Source organism: Medicago sativa, chromosome 3, assembly GCF_051527215.1.
Source record: "Medicago sativa cultivar Bolivia chromosome 3, Bolivia_mono, whole genome shotgun sequence".
In the NCBI taxonomy this organism is placed as follows: Eukaryota; Viridiplantae; Streptophyta; class Magnoliopsida; order Fabales; family Fabaceae; genus Medicago; species Medicago sativa.
The window spans coordinates 89,469,201-89,487,769 of record NC_140751.1 but is presented as its reverse complement, the minus strand read 5'-3'; the positions used below and the strand labels follow the sequence as shown (position 1 = coordinate 89,487,769).

General features: G+C 33.6%; 2 protein-coding genes and 1 pseudogene across 2 annotated transcripts; all 3 read left to right on the top strand.

Annotated features, from left to right (window-relative positions):
• Positions 1-751: 751 nt before the first annotated feature.
• EMB3144 (AAA-type ATPase family protein) lies at positions 752-10,537 on the top strand. Its single transcript, XM_085755496.1, has 17 exons — positions 752-1,098; positions 1,189-1,423; positions 2,158-2,539; positions 4,766-5,024; positions 5,688-5,819; positions 6,175-6,249; positions 6,314-6,439; positions 6,532-6,641; positions 6,719-6,797; positions 6,892-7,029; positions 7,122-7,233; positions 8,497-8,660; positions 8,779-8,884; positions 9,107-9,183; positions 9,403-9,546; positions 9,656-9,823; positions 9,926-10,537. Exons 1-16 carry the CDS (start codon positions 862-864, stop codon positions 9,797-9,799), a joined length of 2,520 nt encoding a protein of 839 aa, XP_085611622.1. The 5' UTR covers positions 752-861; the 3' UTR covers positions 9,800-9,823; positions 9,926-10,537.
• Positions 10,538-12,521: 1,984 nt separating this feature from the next.
• Positions 12,522-13,404, top strand: C/VIF2 (cell wall / vacuolar inhibitor of fructosidase 2). Its single transcript, XM_085755489.1, has one exon. The coding sequence runs from the start codon at positions 12,640-12,642 to the stop codon at positions 13,174-13,176; it is 537 nt and encodes a 178-aa protein (XP_085611615.1). The 5' UTR covers positions 12,522-12,639; the 3' UTR covers positions 13,177-13,404.
• A 2,774-nt stretch (positions 13,405-16,178) lies between these two features.
• On the top strand, positions 16,179-17,574 carry LOC146941675 (putative F-box protein At5g55150; annotated as a pseudogene).
• The last annotated feature ends 995 nt before the right edge of the window (positions 17,575-18,569 follow it).

Here is an 18,569-nt window from a genome sequence, read left to right as displayed (position 1 = left end):
AAAGGGCATGACCAATTTCGCGAGTTGGCCAAAACACGAGGACCAAAAGTGTAATTAAGCCTTTTGTTTATAGTTTCATTCTTTCTGTGTGATGTAGTGATTCTGTAATTTTTCCGACAATTTTTTGAGTGGTTAACCATTCAAATGAATGATTAATTATGAGATAATTAATGGATATATCAAGTGTCGAAACTCATTAACCACAAATTTAATGTGGTTTTTTTTTATTGGTGGTGGTCGGGGTTTGAACCCCGGTCCTTGCATATATTATACATTGTCCCTATCAATTGAGTTAAACTCACGAAGACAAATATAGATGTGGTTAACCATGATGTTTAAGTGTTCAATTACACGTAGATTTGAAATTTGTATTAAAATTTGTGGATATTGAAGTTATTTATTCTATGGATGAATTTTGACACCTATTTTTGGTTTTGGTTAAGTAATCTATTGACTAAAATTCACAAATGAGGTATTTGAGATTCAAACTCTCACTTTTGTATATATTATTATGAAATGTTCTACCAAATGAGTTAAACTCGACAATTTTGACACATTATTAATAAACTATCTAAAAATAATAATTAACAACTAATTATGTTTGGTTACAATTATTAACAACTTATTTAAACTGTGTTAACTATTAACAACTTATTTAAACTGTGTTACTTATTTAAAAGTTGTCGTAAAAATCGTCTAAAAATAAAGTAAAAGAAGAGAAGATAAAAATAATATTCCCATAAACCCAGACAAGAACCCCAAAATGCAAAAAACAGATAATCAAAGTAAGAGTGTGATTTGGATATGATGCCAGTGACAAGCTGAAACTCTCCCTCCTTCATTTCGCCATTGCTTCTAAACATGAATCCTCAAATTTCAAACAGTATCGAATTACTTCAATTCCCAAAACCCTTATTCCCTCGTAAAACCTTCTTCTTCACCCAATTCCCTCATTCTTCTTTTTCTCAACGCCTTCTTAGAACAAACACTCGCAACTGCAAACTCAGAATCACCGCTTCCAATGTTTCAAATTCTCTTTCAGTTTCAAATACATCTTCCTCCAACGATGAAGACGCTCAATCTCTTCAGCTTTTCGAGGTTCGCTTTTAATTGAAAAAATAAAATAAAATGAAATTCTAGTTCTATAAGGTGAAAATTCATGTTCTAAGTTGTGAATTGTGTGTGCAGAATCGGGTGAATGAGATGGAAGAACTTGAGAGGAAGGCTAATGTGCAGTTAGATAGGCAACTTGTATTGGCTTCTTCATGGAATAGAGCTTTGTTGACTTTTCGTGGGAAATTGAAAGGAACTGAATGGGATCCTGAAAATTCACATAGGATTGATTTCAGTGATTTTTTGAAATTGCTCGACTCCAATACTGTCAAGTCTATTGAGTACTCTGATTATGGACAAACCTTATCAGGTGCCGCATTTGTCTTTTCTAGGATGTTAAATATCACATTCTGTGTTTGAAAGTTACTTCATACGATTTCATGGTCAGTTTGGATTGGCTTAATTGAGTTTATTTAGTGGCATAAGCTCTTGTGAGACTGTTTGGCAGAGCTTCCGTAAATAGCTTATTTATGAGATGTCCATAAGCTGTTTTCGTTATAAGCTCTCCATGATAGCTTATGAAAACAACTTATAGCTTATATGAGAACAGTTTGACTTAGGGTTTGTTTAAATTTACTTATTTGAGTTTATCTATTGGTATAAGTACTTGTGAGATTGTTTGAGAATGCTTATAGAAACAACTTATGACATGTCCATAAGTTTTTTTTCAGATTATTTCCATAAGTTCTCCAGGATAGCTTATGAGAACAGCTTATATCTTATGTGGAAATCATTTGACTTATGTTACAGAAGTAACTTAAACACAAGCACTTATATGAGAAGTGCTTAATTAAGCAGGTTATATAGACAGGACTTTTATTTTATCTTTAATTATAGCAATAGCTCGTATATAAGTACTTATATGTTTATCAAAACAAACTTCTGAAGGATGTGCCATTGGGATTTTTTAGCTATTTCACATTATCTTATCATGCTTGGAAATGCTCCTTCTAATGAACAATGCATAAATTGCTGTACCAGTCTGGTTGGAATGTGTATTGCTGAATGCTGTCTTTGTGTGTGTGTGTGTGTGTTTGTCTGCAGTTATTTTACCATATTACAAGAACGGAAAAACATCAGGCACTGAAGAGAATCCCAAGGATATTGTTTTTCGACGTCATGCGGTTGATCGAATGCCGATTGATTGTTGGAATGATGTTTGGGGGAAGCTGCATCAACAAAATGTAAATGTTGATGTCATTAATGTAGATGCTGTACCTGCTGAAGTATACTCGACGGTTGCAACTGCAGTTGTATGGTCTATGCGTCTTGCCCTGGCTGTTGGATTTTTTGTGTGGATTGATAATTTGATGAGACCAATATATGCAAAGTTGATACCTTGTGATTTGGGAACTCCTCCACCTACCCCACAAACTAAGGTGCCAGCCTTGAGAAGACACGCACTTGGTTCTCTAGGCAAAAGTCGGTCAGTGCAATACTTTTTCTCTATTTCCTATCCCACTTCTTCTTAGTTGACTGAAATTCCATTTTTGTGTAGTGTTAGTTTTAGTTGCTTGAGATATGCCATTCTGCTTGTAATTAAGATTTACTAGAAAGTTTATCTCTTTTTTTGGCCTTAATTGCTGATGCTGGTTCTTCGTTAGAAATTTAGAACCAATTTGCGAGCAAGGAAAATATGACGTACTTGCATTTCCCCTTTCTTCCACTTGAAACTGATGAGTGGCAATCATTAATGTACCTTTCAAAAGCTTTCATTGGAACTTCCTGTTTCGTGATCAATAGGCTGTTAGGAACTTCCGATGTACATTCAATTGAAGTTGTTCAACTTCGGAACCTAGATATGATGTTTGTTTGAGATTCGTTGTTTGATCTTGAAGCAAGCATAATGCAAAACACACATTCTGTACAAGAAAAGAACCCATAGAACTTTGGGATTGATGAGAGATTACAGTTGTATATCTAGTGTACTATATCATATATAATATCAAGAATAAAAGGAAATAAGGAAAATAGGGAAAGAATAAAATACAATCAGTACTTTTTTAAAATTTGAAATTCAGTAGAGCCTTTCATGCCTTTCATCAATCTTGGTAGTTGTTACCCTTATGGGTAGCTAAAGAGGTGCAACATATAATTCAGTTGCTGTTAGGAAAATTATCTCAAAGACTCAAACTTTCTGTTCATTCATGAATCATGTTTGAATTCAGATTAGTCTGCACAATGTTACTAGTTACTGTTTAAATCCTAAGTTCTTAGCTACTTTGCAAGTCCTTACACTGTAAGCTTGTGGGCTGCATTGGTTCTACTGCACTTCATAAATTAACTGTAAAAAAAAAAATCATTTAGAGGATTGAATTTGTCCTGTACATATTTTTTTTGAAGTAACTTGATGTGTAAACTTAAAGGAAAATGGGCAATACACCGTTCCTTCCAAACTTGGATTTTCCATTTTTTTTTTTTTACAATAGTTGATGTATGAAACTCTATGCTGATTTTGTCTTGTCTTGGGTCTTTACCGTCCTTCACCATTGTGATATTTTGTGGTATTTCAGTGTGTGTGTGTGTGTAGGACATACATCAAATGAGAGCACTGTTTATAACGAGAGATGAGAGGATTATATTAGAACCGTTAGATTACAATAAGTGGTTGGGATTTTTCTTTCAAATGCACCTGCCCTCATTTTTTTCATAAATCCATCCGTCTCCTTTGTCTTTTCCTCCCTATTCTCTCGCTTGCCGGATTTCATCTCACCAATAATCTAACCTCACCGTTCCAAAATAAGCACCTCTTCTTCACCAGAGCAAGTAAACGCAAAGCTATGCCCTTTAATTTCAGTTTAAGAAAAAGCTTTCATGGAGGGACTGGAAAGGGGCACGAAAAATAAATGTGATTGAATTTGAGAAATAGTTAACAAGCTTTTCCTTTTAACCTGTTGAATTTTTTTTTGGTGGTGTCCGGGGTTCGAACCCTGGACCTTGCATATATTATTATGCATTGTCCTTACCAACTGAGCTAAGCTCACGGGGACTTTTAACCTGTTGAATTACTATGCTGTATTTATTTTAATTTGAAAAATCAACCCATCGTAAACTTTATGATACCCACATACTCACAGAGGACGAAGGAGGTCTCAAATCTCTTTGAAAAGGATGTGATTTGTTTAAATATATGTGGGAAATAAATCGCATTTTCAAGTTATCACAGAGATTTTTTTTCTCTCTTTTGAATCACAATATTTTAGTGGTTGAATTTTAAGGAATGGGTACAAGTAAATAGGAATTGGCTGAGAGTAATGAAATAGGGAGATCTGAGAGAGAAGATGAAAAGGATTTTTGCTTTGCTAGAAGGACGTAATCACGGAAAGGATAAACATGGTGCACTGTATGTTATTTAATCATGACCGTTCATTTCCATCCTACGGTCTATATTTGTTCCTCTCATTATAAGACACTCATGTGTGTGTGTGTGTGTGTGTGTGTGTTCAAAATCAAGAAATCTCAATTTAAACATTTTTACAAGCGTTGTATTTTATAAGAAATTTGGTTTAGTGACGATTAGTCCATTACAACTGGTTATGTTTTGACAGTAGTTGGAAAAATTTAATTGCAGTATCTCTAAAATAGAAGAAAATAAAAGCATTTACAACCTACCTCTTTACCCTGGAATCTAATTATAATGCTTTCCCCTCAGGGCTAAATTTATATCTGCAGAAGAAAGAACTGGCGTTACATTTGATGATTTTGCTGGCCAGGAATATATAAAGAGGGAACTACAAGAGATTGTCCGAATTTTAAAGAATGAGGAGGAGTTTCAAGACAAAGGAATTTATTGTCCAAAAGGTGTTCTTCTTCACGGACCTCCTGGAACCGGTAAAACTTTACTGGCTAAAGCCATCGCAGGTGAAGCAGGGTTGCCTTTTTTTGCTGCTAGTGGCACGGATTTTGTAGAGGTGCCTCTTTTACAAAGATATTCATTTGCATTGAGTGGAAGTTAGCAAGAAGTAGAACTTCGAAACAAAGTATTTGTTCTAAATCTAAATCCAAAATCATTAATTTTTTTGAAGAATGGGATTACAGATAAAACATAGAGCAAGTGACCTCATTTTGGTTCTTTACCAATGATTGAAACAAAATTGATCCTTCAAAATAGACTAATTTGATGACTGAAATTGACATGAAGGAACCATTTTGATGTCATTATTATTGGATCAAATTGATGGCATTTTGTACCTTTGAATAACAAAAATGTATTTTTATTCTAAAATTTAACCAGGTTTATTGGAGACTTAAGCATATCTTTTTTCATTTTTTTTGTTTGAGATTTAGCATATTAATCATCACAAATGATTATTTAATGGCTAATCCTTTTTGCAGTCATTGTACAATTACATATATAAATATATATGGCATTAATTGCAATGTGCTATTTAATTATATCTAGATCATGCGCTCCACAATGTTCTTTTGTATAAATGAATGAATCTATGGTAACATATGCCTGTGAAACATGAAATATTGCATGCACAAGTGTCTTCAATTTATGTGTCATACTCAGTTAATTTGGACCTTCAGATTATAGTAAGATCGGCTCATTCAATTTTCCTTTACCCCAGATGTTTGTAGGGGTTGCTGCATCCCGTGTTAAAGATCTTTTTGCCAATGCAAGATCATTTGCGCCTTCTATAATCTTTGTTGATGAGATTGATGCTATTGGTAGCAAGCGTGGAGGACCTGATATTGGTGGAGTAAGATACAAACAACTTTTCCCTTTGTTTTTTGAACTCTTAAGTCTGTAAAGTTTATAGAAAAAAATAAGTGAAATACCAAAAGCGTTTGATTAGCTAGCAACTTAATGAGGTACAGTAACTGGAATTTCATCCGATGTGATTTAATAACATGCTCTTGGTCCTTCGGTGCTATCTTGCTGAATTATGTCATGTCTAATTGTCAGTAAGCATATAATCACATTTCCTGCAAAATAAGTACTTCATTTGGCCTATGTTGCGATACCAGTGATTCAGTATGATTTCTTACTTTTCTTGCTTATTGGGGTTCACTTGTTCCGTCTAATTAAACTCTCTTTGTCTGTACATTATATAGGGAGGTGCTGAAAGGGAACAAGGATTACTTCAGATACTGACTGAGATGGACGGATTCAAAGTTTCCACAGCACAGGTAAGCTTTAAATGAATTCCAAGAGCATATAGATGTTATTTGAGATACTGAATTTTAATTTCAGGTGCTCGTGATAGGTGCTACAAATAGATTGGATATTCTTGATCCTGCTCTTTTGAGGAAGGGTCGTTTCGACAAGATCATTAGAGTCGGTTTACCTTTACAAGATGGAAGACTTGCCATTTTGAAGGTATTTTATCCCCAAAACCATTAACTGGGACCAGTCTTCCTTTAGTATTTCATTATCTTAAAAAATTCCTATTTTTTTTCGGTGCAAACTAGGTGCATGCCATGAATAAGTCTTTTCGCTCAGAAGAAGAAAAGGATACTCTACTGACGGAAATTGCAGAGCTAACAGAAGATTTTACTGGGGCAGAGCTGCAAAATATACTGTAAATAATCTTTGATTGAAATTTCTGCATCAATCCTTCCTCAGAATATAGACTGACAGATCACAAATAAATGACAGGAATGAAGCTGGAATTTTAACGGCCAGGAAGGATCTGGATTACATCGGACGTGATGAGTTGCTTGAGGCATTAAAAAGGGTTGGTGATTTATCAGCTTCTTTCTAACCGGGCAATTTCTTATGGTTTGTTCAATGCATTTTTACACCACCTAATGAATCTTCTGAATTCGCAGCAAAAAGGAACATTTGAAACAGGGCAAGAGGATACTGCAGAAATTCCTGAAGATCTGAGACTGAGATTAGCATATAGAGAAGCAGCCGTGGCTGTTCTTGCCTGTTATTTTCCTGAACCGCACCGCCCTATTGTTGAGGTAACATTTTTGTATTTATTTTTTGTTGAGCAGCTTCATTGTGTGTGAAATGTGATTGTTTCATCTGTGTTGCTGTGTGTTCATGTTTGCAGACTGATATAAGTTCTATTCAAAGCCAGCCAAATATGTGTTATAATGAAAGTTCTGGGAAGGTTTTTGCTAGGAAATCAGATTACATAAACTCTATAGTGCGTTCTTGTGCTCGTAAGTTGCTTGCTTTTCAGGTCATTTTGGTAATTCTTCACTGAATTATGACTTTATTAATTTTTCATCTTTTAGATATTATATTTTCAAAACATCACATGTTTTGTTTACAGTAGAATAAATGACAAACCGATAATATAAGGATTATTTTGAGCTTTCATTGTTATAATATTTTTTTGGCATGTCCCTTTGCCTTTTGTTCTGTGAATCTTGGAAGATATCCAATAGCACCCTATTTGCATCTTCTTAAATTTGAACCCCCATACTTGATTATTGTTTTGATGATCACTCTTGTTGAGGAATTAGGATCCTGGCAGTAGTGTTCAACAATGTGAATTTCCAACGTTAGATGAATTGTTTTTGTCAGTGTTTTATAACCCGGGCCGCCCGGTCGAACCGGTCCAACCAGTGAACTGCTTTAACCCATATCAGACCAACCAGTTTGATGCTTGAAAGAAATTTGTGAACTGCTTTAACCCATATCAGACCAACCAGTTTGATGCTTGAAAGAAATTTCACAAAAAACACCAAATTTTGCCTAGAGAGCAAATCGAACTTGGGACCAAAACCTATCCATTTCTTACCCTAACCACTCAACCAAGATCACTTGATTGTAAACAATGCATTTAAGTTGTATATATTTAAAAACGTAAAAAACAAGTTATATATATTTAATACTTTCATTAAGAAACACGAAATACCAAATTAATAAACTAATATCTATATATTTTTCCCCCTCCTTTTTTTAACGAAGTTTGTTTCCTTTTTTTTTTTTTATAAAAAAAGCTCAACCACCTTTTCTTTTTCTTTTTTGTTTCCAACCATCAACTATCTTTTTATTAACGTAAAATAAACTATTTTTTTCTTTCTTTATTTTTATCTATAATATATTGATAAAATATTGCTTTAATTTTTGAGGAATGTATTGATCAAATATTGTTAATTTTTTTTATGTATGACTTTTTATTAATATTTTTATTATATTTTATAGTTATGAAATTTAAGTCATGAATTTTGTTATATAGAACGGACTAATAGTCATTTTGTCCGACCAGTGGCCCACTGGTCCGACCAGCAACCCAGTGCCTTGGCCGGGTCAATCACCGGTCAGGTTTTAAAACACTGTTTTTGTTATGAAAACCTGCAAAGAGAAGGTTCTTTAATGTAAGCTCAAAAGATAATTTGTATACCGTTGAACAAAAGTAGACTTATTTACTGGGATTGGAACTTTGGTTATTAAGCTTATTTAAATTTGTTTTGTAGCAAGAGTAATTGAGGAGGAGATGTTCGGGATCGACAACTTGTGTTGGATGTCTGCAAATGCAACATCAGAAGCTTCAAGGCTTGCAGAATTTTTGATTCTGCGGACTGGAATGACTGCATTTGGGAAAGCATATTACAGAAACAATGGCGATCTTGTGCCTAATGTACGTGTGTAGGATTTGAGTCTAACAGCTTGTGTTTTTTAATACATACTATTTCCCATGACAGAAGTATTTTATGAGTATAAACAAGTCAGAACTCATGTTCAAATGTTTTGTACAGCTTGCAGTGAAGCTTGAAGCACTCCGAGATGAGTATCTGCGTTATGGTACAGAGAAGTGTTCATCTGTGCTAAAAGAATATCATTCAGCGGTCGAGACAATCACAGGTCTGGTTCTACTGTGATTTACATAGCAAATGAACAATTTCTTCTGGAAGTTTTTTAGATTAGTTCATGATAGTTAAGACATGTTTCTAGGAATTAAGATTAGTTCATGATAGTTAAGACATGTTTCTAGGAATTAAGTTTTACTGTAGTATAATAAAATACATTAACTGTTATCAATACTTTTTTTACAGTAACATTCCTACATGCATACTTGTTATGCAGATATTTTGCTTGAAAAGGGGAAAATCAAAGCTGAGGAGATTTGGGACATTTATAAAAGTGCTCCTCGTGTAGCTCAGGTAGATCTCAAACTAAAGTGGAGGATGTTGTTCTATTTTGTCAGTGTGCCTTTGACATTGTTATACATTTATTAGATTCATTTAAGGTTACAAACTCAGAATCAGTATGGCAAGCTGTACCTGCTTTTATTTTTTTATTGAAAATATTTATCATCACCCTTGGCTGAATAAATGATTATTTGTTGACATCATCAATATTTTTTTGGACCCTTTTTATAGCCTTCTGTGAGTCCACTTGATGAATATGGAGCACTGATTTATGCTGGACGGTGGGGAATCCACGGGATTAGTCTTCCTGGAAGGGTTACATTTGCACCGGGCAATGTTGGGTTTTCAACCTTTGGTGCAGCACGCCCTACAGAGGTTTTGTTTTCTTCTTTTTTCTTTCTTTCTTTACCAAAACCTTGTTTCATCAATTTGTCTTGCAATCAATCTATATTCATTTTTTTTCCTAAACTTCTTTTCACTGCAGACGCAAATTGTTAATGATGAAACATGGAAACTAGTAGATGATGTCTGGGATAAAAAGGTTCAAGATATTAGAGATGAAGTTTTGAGGGAGATTGAAGAAGAGAAAGAAAAGCCACAACTTTTGATGGCAAGTCATTTTCTCTGAGGGGAACTTGTAGTTGACCTGCAGGTTTGTATTCTAACTTCACTAGTTTTTGTTGTGCCTGTGGTGAGTAATGAAATGAGGTGATAACTGGAGCATAAGTTATTTAACTTTCATTACCATGGACAGGAGTAATCTACTGGGGAAAAGAATTACAAATCATATGTCCGTTATGTAACAGAAATAGCGACAATGCCTCCTTTATGCGGAATGGATCAAAACTAGTTCCACTTACCCAGTCGGTTTCTCTTCTGATCTAAAATTGTAAATTTGTATCCTGCTCTTTTAGTTGGTAAGCTGCTCTATCAGGATGTTTTCCTTCCCATACCCGGTTCTTTATCAGCTGGAATCTAAACTTGGAGTCAATATTCTCCCAATGAAGTTTAATCTTCTCTCGAACAATCTAGTTAAAGGTGATTCAATTTTGTGAAAGAGGCATTTTTTTCTACAGATAGCGCACTAGGACTTCTAGTCTGAGCTGTTTAGTAAGTGAAATGCATTACGTGCTAGTGACATCCCATATTTTGAGGGATATGTTTAGGCAATTGCAAATTTATCAATTGACTTCAAATGTATCTATGTTGTTGTAATTTTGTGAGTGTAATCTTTAATGATAAATTAAAGTGTAAAGAATACAGAATGTTAGACTTCTTTTCTTTACGTGCTTCATCACCAGCTCTGCACAGCAATTAGTCTGTCATTCACTTCTTAAGTAATCCCATTCAACTGTTAGACTTCTTACGTGATCACATCTAAGCCCAGCTTAATTTTGTTAATTTTCTAGCAATACATAATACTCTCATTAATTCATCAATGCTTTTATTTTAAATTTGGTATAGAAATTAGTGTACCTTGTACGAAACTCATGGGTTTGTCCTTGGTTCAGATTATGTTTTATCCTCTAGCGATATTGAATTTACAAATACCATCACATCACTTGTTAATTATAAATTTTTTAATGTATTGTTAATTATAAGTTGATTACTGCTTTCAATGGTAATATTGCTAAATTGAAGAATTCAACTTTAGTAAATCAACACTCCAACGAAGTGGTTTGACTATTGAAGCTGAATCTATTAGAGGTACCTGAGTTTGATACTTGCTGCAACAATCATTTACTAAGTTTTACTTGCCCTCATTTGAATTTTGAATTATATGATCTCTTTTTCTAAAAATCATAGGGTGAAAAAAGAGAGTAAATAAATAACACTCCTGGTATAGGAGATGTTGATTAAACTTAAGTACTACGTCGGTCTTTGTGTTGAGTGTTTTTAAGGTTATACACACTTAAGAAAATAATTGAGTGCTCATGCTTTTCTCTTATTAAAGTATCTTCGTTAAGACTCCATTCGTTCACTATTATATATTATGATCATATATACTAGTTATTCAGTATATCTAAAAACTAAATTATCTAAAAACTAAATTTTTTGTTTATAATAGTGATTGGAAGAAGTAGTTCACCAATTAGATGAATTTTTTTTGTGATTGGAAGAAGTAGTTCACCAATTAGATGAATTTTTTTTTTGAAGAAGCTAAATTAATCCACCTAAATTGGCACCGGAGAGTAATATGAAACAAATAAATACACTGGTTATTATTATATGCAAAAAAAAAACCCTTTAATAACTAAATATACATCAATTATTCAACAAATCTAAAAAATTGATTGTATTTCAAATGTTGCGCTCAATATGAGAAGCAGTAAATCTTTTGCGTGTGCAACTGCAAAAATGGAGCGAACATAAAAGTTGGGTAACTTTTGAAGCCTATAAGATCTAGAAGGACCCAATAATGGGAGGTTAATGCTTCTCCTATTGCCTATGCACTATCCAAGTGTTGCTGTCTTTTCCCTATGCCAAAGCAATCATGTTCTATGTTCAAGAACATGATAGATATAGGATTCGAGGGTCAAGATTCTTGTTGGTTTATGACCCGTGACCTTAAGACGTTTTTTATGCTAGTAGACAATCAAAGCCTTATGAGTAGATGACTTGCTACCTTCCAAATAAAGCCCTGAATCACTCACAGAGTAATAAATCCAACAAGAAAAAACAACTCAATTTTTCATACAGGGTAGTTCCCCAGAAAATCATATCGTTAAACATAATCTGAACTAATGACAAACCAGAGCCAAAAATATGTCCTATTGACCTAGTTGTAGTAGTAGAAGAGATTCTTTCATGAACAGAGTTTATCACGTGAGGCTTGATCAAAACACTCTACTTTTCCCACACTGAGAAATGATATTTTGACAACCACTTTTTGACAACTTTTGGACAACTTTCTCTCTCATACTCATATGATGTTGTTATCCTCTCTCTTCCTTTTTCTCTCTCCATTGTTTTTCACCAATAAGAAGTGAGAAAAACAAGGTTGTCAACAAAGTTGTCATCAAATGGATGTCAAAATATCATTACTCTAGTTAACAATAATATACTACAAGAATTTAGGTCCCATCAGAAGCTTATACACTAAGGCACAATGTTTAATACTAATTCATGTGTCACGACACGACAAGGCAGGCCTAAATAAGATATCTAGAATCAACTTTATTATGGTTCGAGTGGAAAATGTTAATGATAAAAATAAAAAATATGGTTAAAAGGCGCGATATCATTAAAGGTGGTCAACCAAAGCTAGTTCTCTGATAAGATAAATCATTAGCGAAGTCGGTGGATACTTCACATCAAACATCAATACCATAGTTATAAAAATACGAAAAGATAGGAACAAGAAAAGGAAAGGAATTGTATAACTCTGCTTTTTGACTTTATTGCCTCAATTTTCTATACATTTTGAACTTTCCCCTAATAAATCTCTACAGAAAATTCATCTCCATAATGGCTTCTAAGATCCACTTCTCACTATTTCTCATCCTCTTCCTAGCACACTATGCATTTGTAAATGGAGATGCCACTTTGATCAAAAGCACTTGCAAGAACACCAAATACTACAATCTATGTTTCTCTTCTCTCAAATCCAATCCTAGCAGTCCAAACGCAGACACAAAGGGCCTAGCTGAGATCATGGTTGGGATTGGAATGACAAATGCTACTTCCACTTCTTCATATTTGTCTTCTAAATCTCTTACTCCAACCAACAACACTACCTTGAAAAGGGTCCTCAAAGAGTGTGCAGATAAGTACAACTATGCTGGTGATTCCCTCCAAGCTTCAGTCCAAGATTTGGCTAATGAAGAATATGATTATGCTTACATACACATCACTGCAGCCAAAGACTATCCAAATGCTTGTCACAATGCATTCAAAAGGGTTCCTGATTTGGTTTACCCTCCTGAGCTTGCCACTAGAGAAAATGGTTTGAAACATATATGTGATGTAGCTATGGGGATCATTGATAATCTCATCAATATGTAGGTGCATGCATTTTCTTATTACTTCTCACTCAATGCAAAAACTATATTCTATTTTGTATTTTTTCCTACTATATATTTATATTTATTTTAATGTTCTGAGTGTAATTAATAATAAATGGGGATATACATACTCCTGTTTTATCAATACCAGATTCTTGCAATTTAATTTTATCAATATATTTTTTGGATCCTGCATATGAATATGATTATTGTTGTTGGGGGTGCTAAAGTAGTTGATATCTCAACGATTTATAATGATGTTTTTGCACTTCTAATTTTTTACTTAAAAGTATAACAGTCTTGACAAATTATATAGGAAATCAATAACTTCATACCTTTAAAATTTTACATTACCCTCACATTCTAATTTACACCTTTTTACAAGGGGTGCAAAAGGATTTTTGAGAGGTGTACAAATTTTGAAGTACGAGGGCAAGTTAATTTCCTTGTGTTTAGATTTGTTCTGCCCCACTTAGTGCAGGAAAAAAAGTAGAAAAGAATTGTGCTAATAATTAATCTCCCACTAATGAAAAGTTTGTGAATTATTTGGTGATCATTGATGAGTGTGCATATAGGTCGTAGTTAGGTATAGAAAATAAGAAAAGGACCAATGATTGTTTCAAATTACTGTACCCAAATAATAATTTGTTCAAGAACTGTCATTGTACATCATACAATTTTACTATATTGCTAATGCTTCGAGTTAATTTAGTCTCACCTTACATAGACACGGTCTTTGTTAGACTTTATTAGAGATATAGCAGTATGATTACATAGGCTGATTCACTAGTGTTAGCCAAACATGTCCTTAGACATGTAACTAACTTTGCTGACTCAACGGTCTATATAAGGAAATAGCTAACCAACTTTCATAATTTACACTTACAGTTTTCACTCTCATCTTTACCAATACTCTCTGCAACTCTTACTTCATTTCTCATTTTCTAATATAGTATCACGTGCCTGTGATCCATAACCATGACTTCAGTTTCTGAAATCGCAACCAAATCAATGCAAAACTCTTGGACACTGGATCTTTCTTCGTTGAAGAACATCTTCAAGAATTTCGCGGAGCACATTTCAATCAAAAGAGGAAAACAACTTTTTCTCCTGGGAGTAACAAGTAGAAGGAATTATCAGAATGCATAAGCTGTATGGACACCTTGTGAGTCCTTCAATTCCTCCATACTACATCCCAGTTGTTGATAATTATGCTAATCGCGAAAATCTGGCGTGTGTTGAGTGAGAGCAACAAGATTTGCTCATTTCACATTGATTTCATGACGATGTTATCTGATTCCATTCTTCTTTGCGTTGTTCAATGTGTTCAAGCTCATGAAGTTTGGACCACAATCGATGCTTTCTTCAAAATGGCAAATAAGTGTGAAATCGCTTCAATTGAGATTGAATCATGAAAACAATCACCAAAGGTGACAAGTCAATTGCAGCCTTTTTGGCTCGAGTTAATTAGTGATCTGTTTCACCCTGTGATCAACTAGAATCAATTCGCGATGGACTGCCTGAGGATTACAATGCCTTTGGCAATGTTATTCAATATGGTAATGATGGAGTCCCTTGCTCTATTCACGTTGAGAAGCTATGCTTCTTTTGCAAGAGTCACACCTTAATCATGTCAAGAAATCCACGCTTAGTGAACTGTTACGGGTCAATGTGGCTCAAGCTTCCTCAAACTCAGAATATGCATTATGCAATTCTATGGCTATCACGGTGCTTATTTATGGTGGTTCAAATCGCGGTTGTGGAGGTCGCTCTGATGGATGTTCTAAGTTTGAGTGCCAAATTTGCCATGATGAAGCGTGCACAGAATTGTTTTTCTAAGCCTAATGCAAAAAATTATTCCATGTCAGACCCACATGAATATTATTTACAGAAATGACCTACTTACCGCTATTGTGCATGATTTGACATTTTTTTGTTATTACCGCCAGATGGAGTTGCGGTATTGAATTTTCGCCCAATAAGAAGCCGCCATGTGTCGACCAACAAAGGCGACAAATGTCCAGGTGCTAATGCAAAATTACAATTTTTTCAAAAAAAAAAAACTGGTTCCAGCCGGAGTCGATAGTCGATCCAGGCACCGTTCAGTCCAACAACAAGCGCTCAACCAACTGGATTGGATTGTACTCCCTCCGTTTCAAAATGAGTGTCGTTTTGGGTGTTTACACACATATTAAGAAATGCAATGATTAAGAGAAAAAGAATGGTTATTTTACCAAATTATCCTTATTAACTATTGGTTAGTTTTAAAAGTAATACTTTGGAAGTAGTGTGCAGAGTATTAATTGGAGGGTACAATTGAAAAGAAAAAGTTATTATTGCATTGGAAACTGAAAGCGACACTCATTTTGAAACAAATTTTTTTGGCTAAAGCGACACTCATTTTGAAACGGAGGGAGTATAAAAATATAGTAGAACTGGCTTTGAATTCTAGTTATATATTTCGATAATAGAGCTTAAATTATAGTCAAATTCTTGAAGGAAAAAAAATATTCAAATTAAAATTGAAATCCTTATTTTTTTTTTGGTACAAAGAAATCCTTATTTAATTAAAATTATATCAATGTGAATATGACATTAATACTAAGTTTTCGCTGATGTTTAGAAGTGACTAATCTCTATTGGAGAACTTGTGAGGTGCAAAAAGTGGATTCTACCCTCTCAACAAGAATGTTTTCATTCTCAAAAGTCGAAGATTGAACTCATAAAAATTATTTAAGGGGTTCAAATTATTTACCACTTAAACCAATTCATTGTTTTCTTTGAAGGAAAACCAATTCATTGTTGATATTAATAAGACTATTTTATAATTGGGTTCAAATCTCTTACTACTTCCACCAATTCATTGTTCAGTTCAAGACTATTTTATAAGTGTATGTTACACAAGCTTATTATCAAATCTTTTTTTTTTTTAATATATCACTATATATTCTTGTTCAAAAAAATTACTATATATTTGATAAAAAAAATAAAATTAAAAAAAAAACCATCTTATTAATATTTAAATTCCAAATCTTAATATTTCAGGTCCAAATAAAATAAGATTTGGATTTGTACCAAAAGAAAAAAGATTTGGCTTCTGAGTTCTGGTTATATATAATAAGAATTCTCGTCCAAACTGCAACAATTAGGTACACCTTGATTTCCTCAGAATTTTAACCTTCCTCCTTTTCTTATTTCATATACTTTGATTTCAACATCTTTCTTTTCGATGGAGGTGGATTGGAGAAATTTAGAAGCACTTCCTCTAAGTATGATTTTCGACAAGTTGGTAGAGCTTATGGATCATATTTATTTCAGTGTGGTATGCAAGAATTGGTATACCATTGCAAAGGTCAATTATCAAAATCGCCAAATCAAAAATAATGTTTTGCCCATGCTATTGATTCCCACAAAAAGAAAGTGCAGAACAAAGAGAAGTTTATATGGAATTTCATCCAACACAATTTACCACTTCCAACTACAAGTGCCTTATAACAAGAGGTTTTGTGGCTCCAGTCATGGTTGGTTAGCAAAGGTCGAGTACTCCAAAGCTACTACAATTATAACCCTATTAAATCCTTTCCAAAAATTAGTTTCCATCCCTCTACCACCTATCTACATGTTGGATATTGATAGAAGAAGGGAAAATTGTGAATGTAATGTGCATAAGGTTATTTTATCAACCAATCCTACAATTAGGCCACATGATTATGTTGTTGTGGCAATATATAGCATGCGTAATTGTCTTGCTTTCATAAAAGCCGGACAAAAAATTTGGACTTATATTGATTACAACTACTTTTGTTTCACATATGTTATATTTTATAAAGGTCTTGTCTATGTTGTGGGACGATGGAATAACATTGTCACTTTCGATGTGTGTTACTCCAAGGATGAGAAGGTAATTCCTAATGTTCTTTCTTCCTGGGGGACTGTTTATGCGCATCGGGCTTATCTTGTGAAATCGTTGGAGGGTGAGTTGTAGTTTGTGAAAAAAATTATTGGTTATCCCGATCTTGTTGATGGCGATGATGATAGATTCATCCATAGTAGTGGTACTAAAAGATTTGAAGTATATAAGTTGGAATTGGATATTCAAAGTGGTAAACTTATACAAATGTTAAAACTTGATAGTTTGGGAGACAATGTTTTATTCTTAGGTGATAGTGATTCCTTATCATTATTGGCTCCATATTTCTCTAATTGCCTACAAAAGGATTCAATCTATTATACTGATGACTTTTACGACGACGTGCCACTTCCTTACCCTAATGGACCATTTGATATGAAGATCTATAACGTAAAAGATGGAACCTTTAGTCAACATTGCTCTTATCAACATCGGTTCACACGAATGCCACCTGCACTATGGGTTCTTCCTCCATTTCAGTGGCATTGATAGCTTAAATTGAAGTATGTTACTTTATTTTAACATGTTTTTGTCGAAGTTTATTTATTTAATTCTGCAAAAAATATTCTTTTCCCTTTTCTCATCTCAAGTTTGTTTATTTGATTCCGTAAGAACTTTTTTTTGTTGACAATTGCTCTCCTGGAACTTAAATTTACCTTACTATCAAGTGAATCAATATAGAATGGACGACCAACAAATATAGGAAATAAACATGCATTAGGTTACAAGTAGTGTTAGCGATTGCTAAAAAAAAAAAAAATATAGTGTTAGCGACACTTTTTTTCAACATTTTCTATAACACTATTTTTTATCATCGTAAGTCAAGGTGGATTTCACACTTTAGATACGAGTTCCACTTAAAGTGAAAGATATTAGTCTTGCTTAAAGTGAAAGGACACATATTAATTTCAACCAATAAAGGAGTAAGCGTCGGAGAAAATGTTAAAAAATAATGTCCCTAACATTCTCGATCACGTTAATTAATAACAACTACTACTATCATGGTCCATTAAATCCTTTTCTTCTGACAACTCAAGGATTAAAGAAATCATGTCTCAAGTTCAAGCACAAGACTCATCCTCCTACAACAAATCTCCGCCATCAATTGTTCATTCTGATCTTTCCTCCGACCTCGAATCTAGTTTACGGAAGCTCAAACCTTTCCATGCAAAGCCAATTAGAGAGATGAAAACAAGTTGAATTTTTGGATTTTTAAGCAATTTTTAGATTTATAAACAATAAATTTGTAATTTTAATTAATTTAAATTAATAGATAAAATTAAGTGTTAAATATGTTTTTAGTTCCTATAAATATAATCAAATTCGTTTTTAGTCCCATAAAAAAAATGACAGATTTTGGTCTTTATAAAAAAATTAGCACGTAGTTTTAGTGTTTGCTAACTTAAAATTGGTTTAATCATGCTTAACTTTTAAATTACTAACTTAAAATTGGTTTAATCATGCTTAACTTTTAAATTATTTTT

What these genes read in the sequence shown, in the direction of transcription:
- C/VIF2 (XM_085755489.1), top strand. Translation starts at nt 12,640, where the DNA reads ATGGCTTCTAAGATCCACTTCTCACTATTTCTCATCCTCTTCCTAGCA.
- EMB3144 (XM_085755496.1), top strand. Translation starts at nt 862, where the DNA reads ATGAATCCTCAAATTTCAAACAGTATCGAATTACTTCAATTCCCAAAA. An exon ending in TGCTTGAGGCATTAAAAAGG is followed by an intron (nt 6,798 to 6,891) that starts GTTGGTGATTTA and finishes CTGAATTCGCAG; the next exon opens with CAAAAAGGAACATTTGAAAC. An exon ending in CGCACCGCCCTATTGTTGAG is followed by an intron (nt 7,030 to 7,121) that starts GTAACATTTTTG and finishes TCATGTTTGCAG; the next exon opens with ACTGATATAAGTTCTATTCA.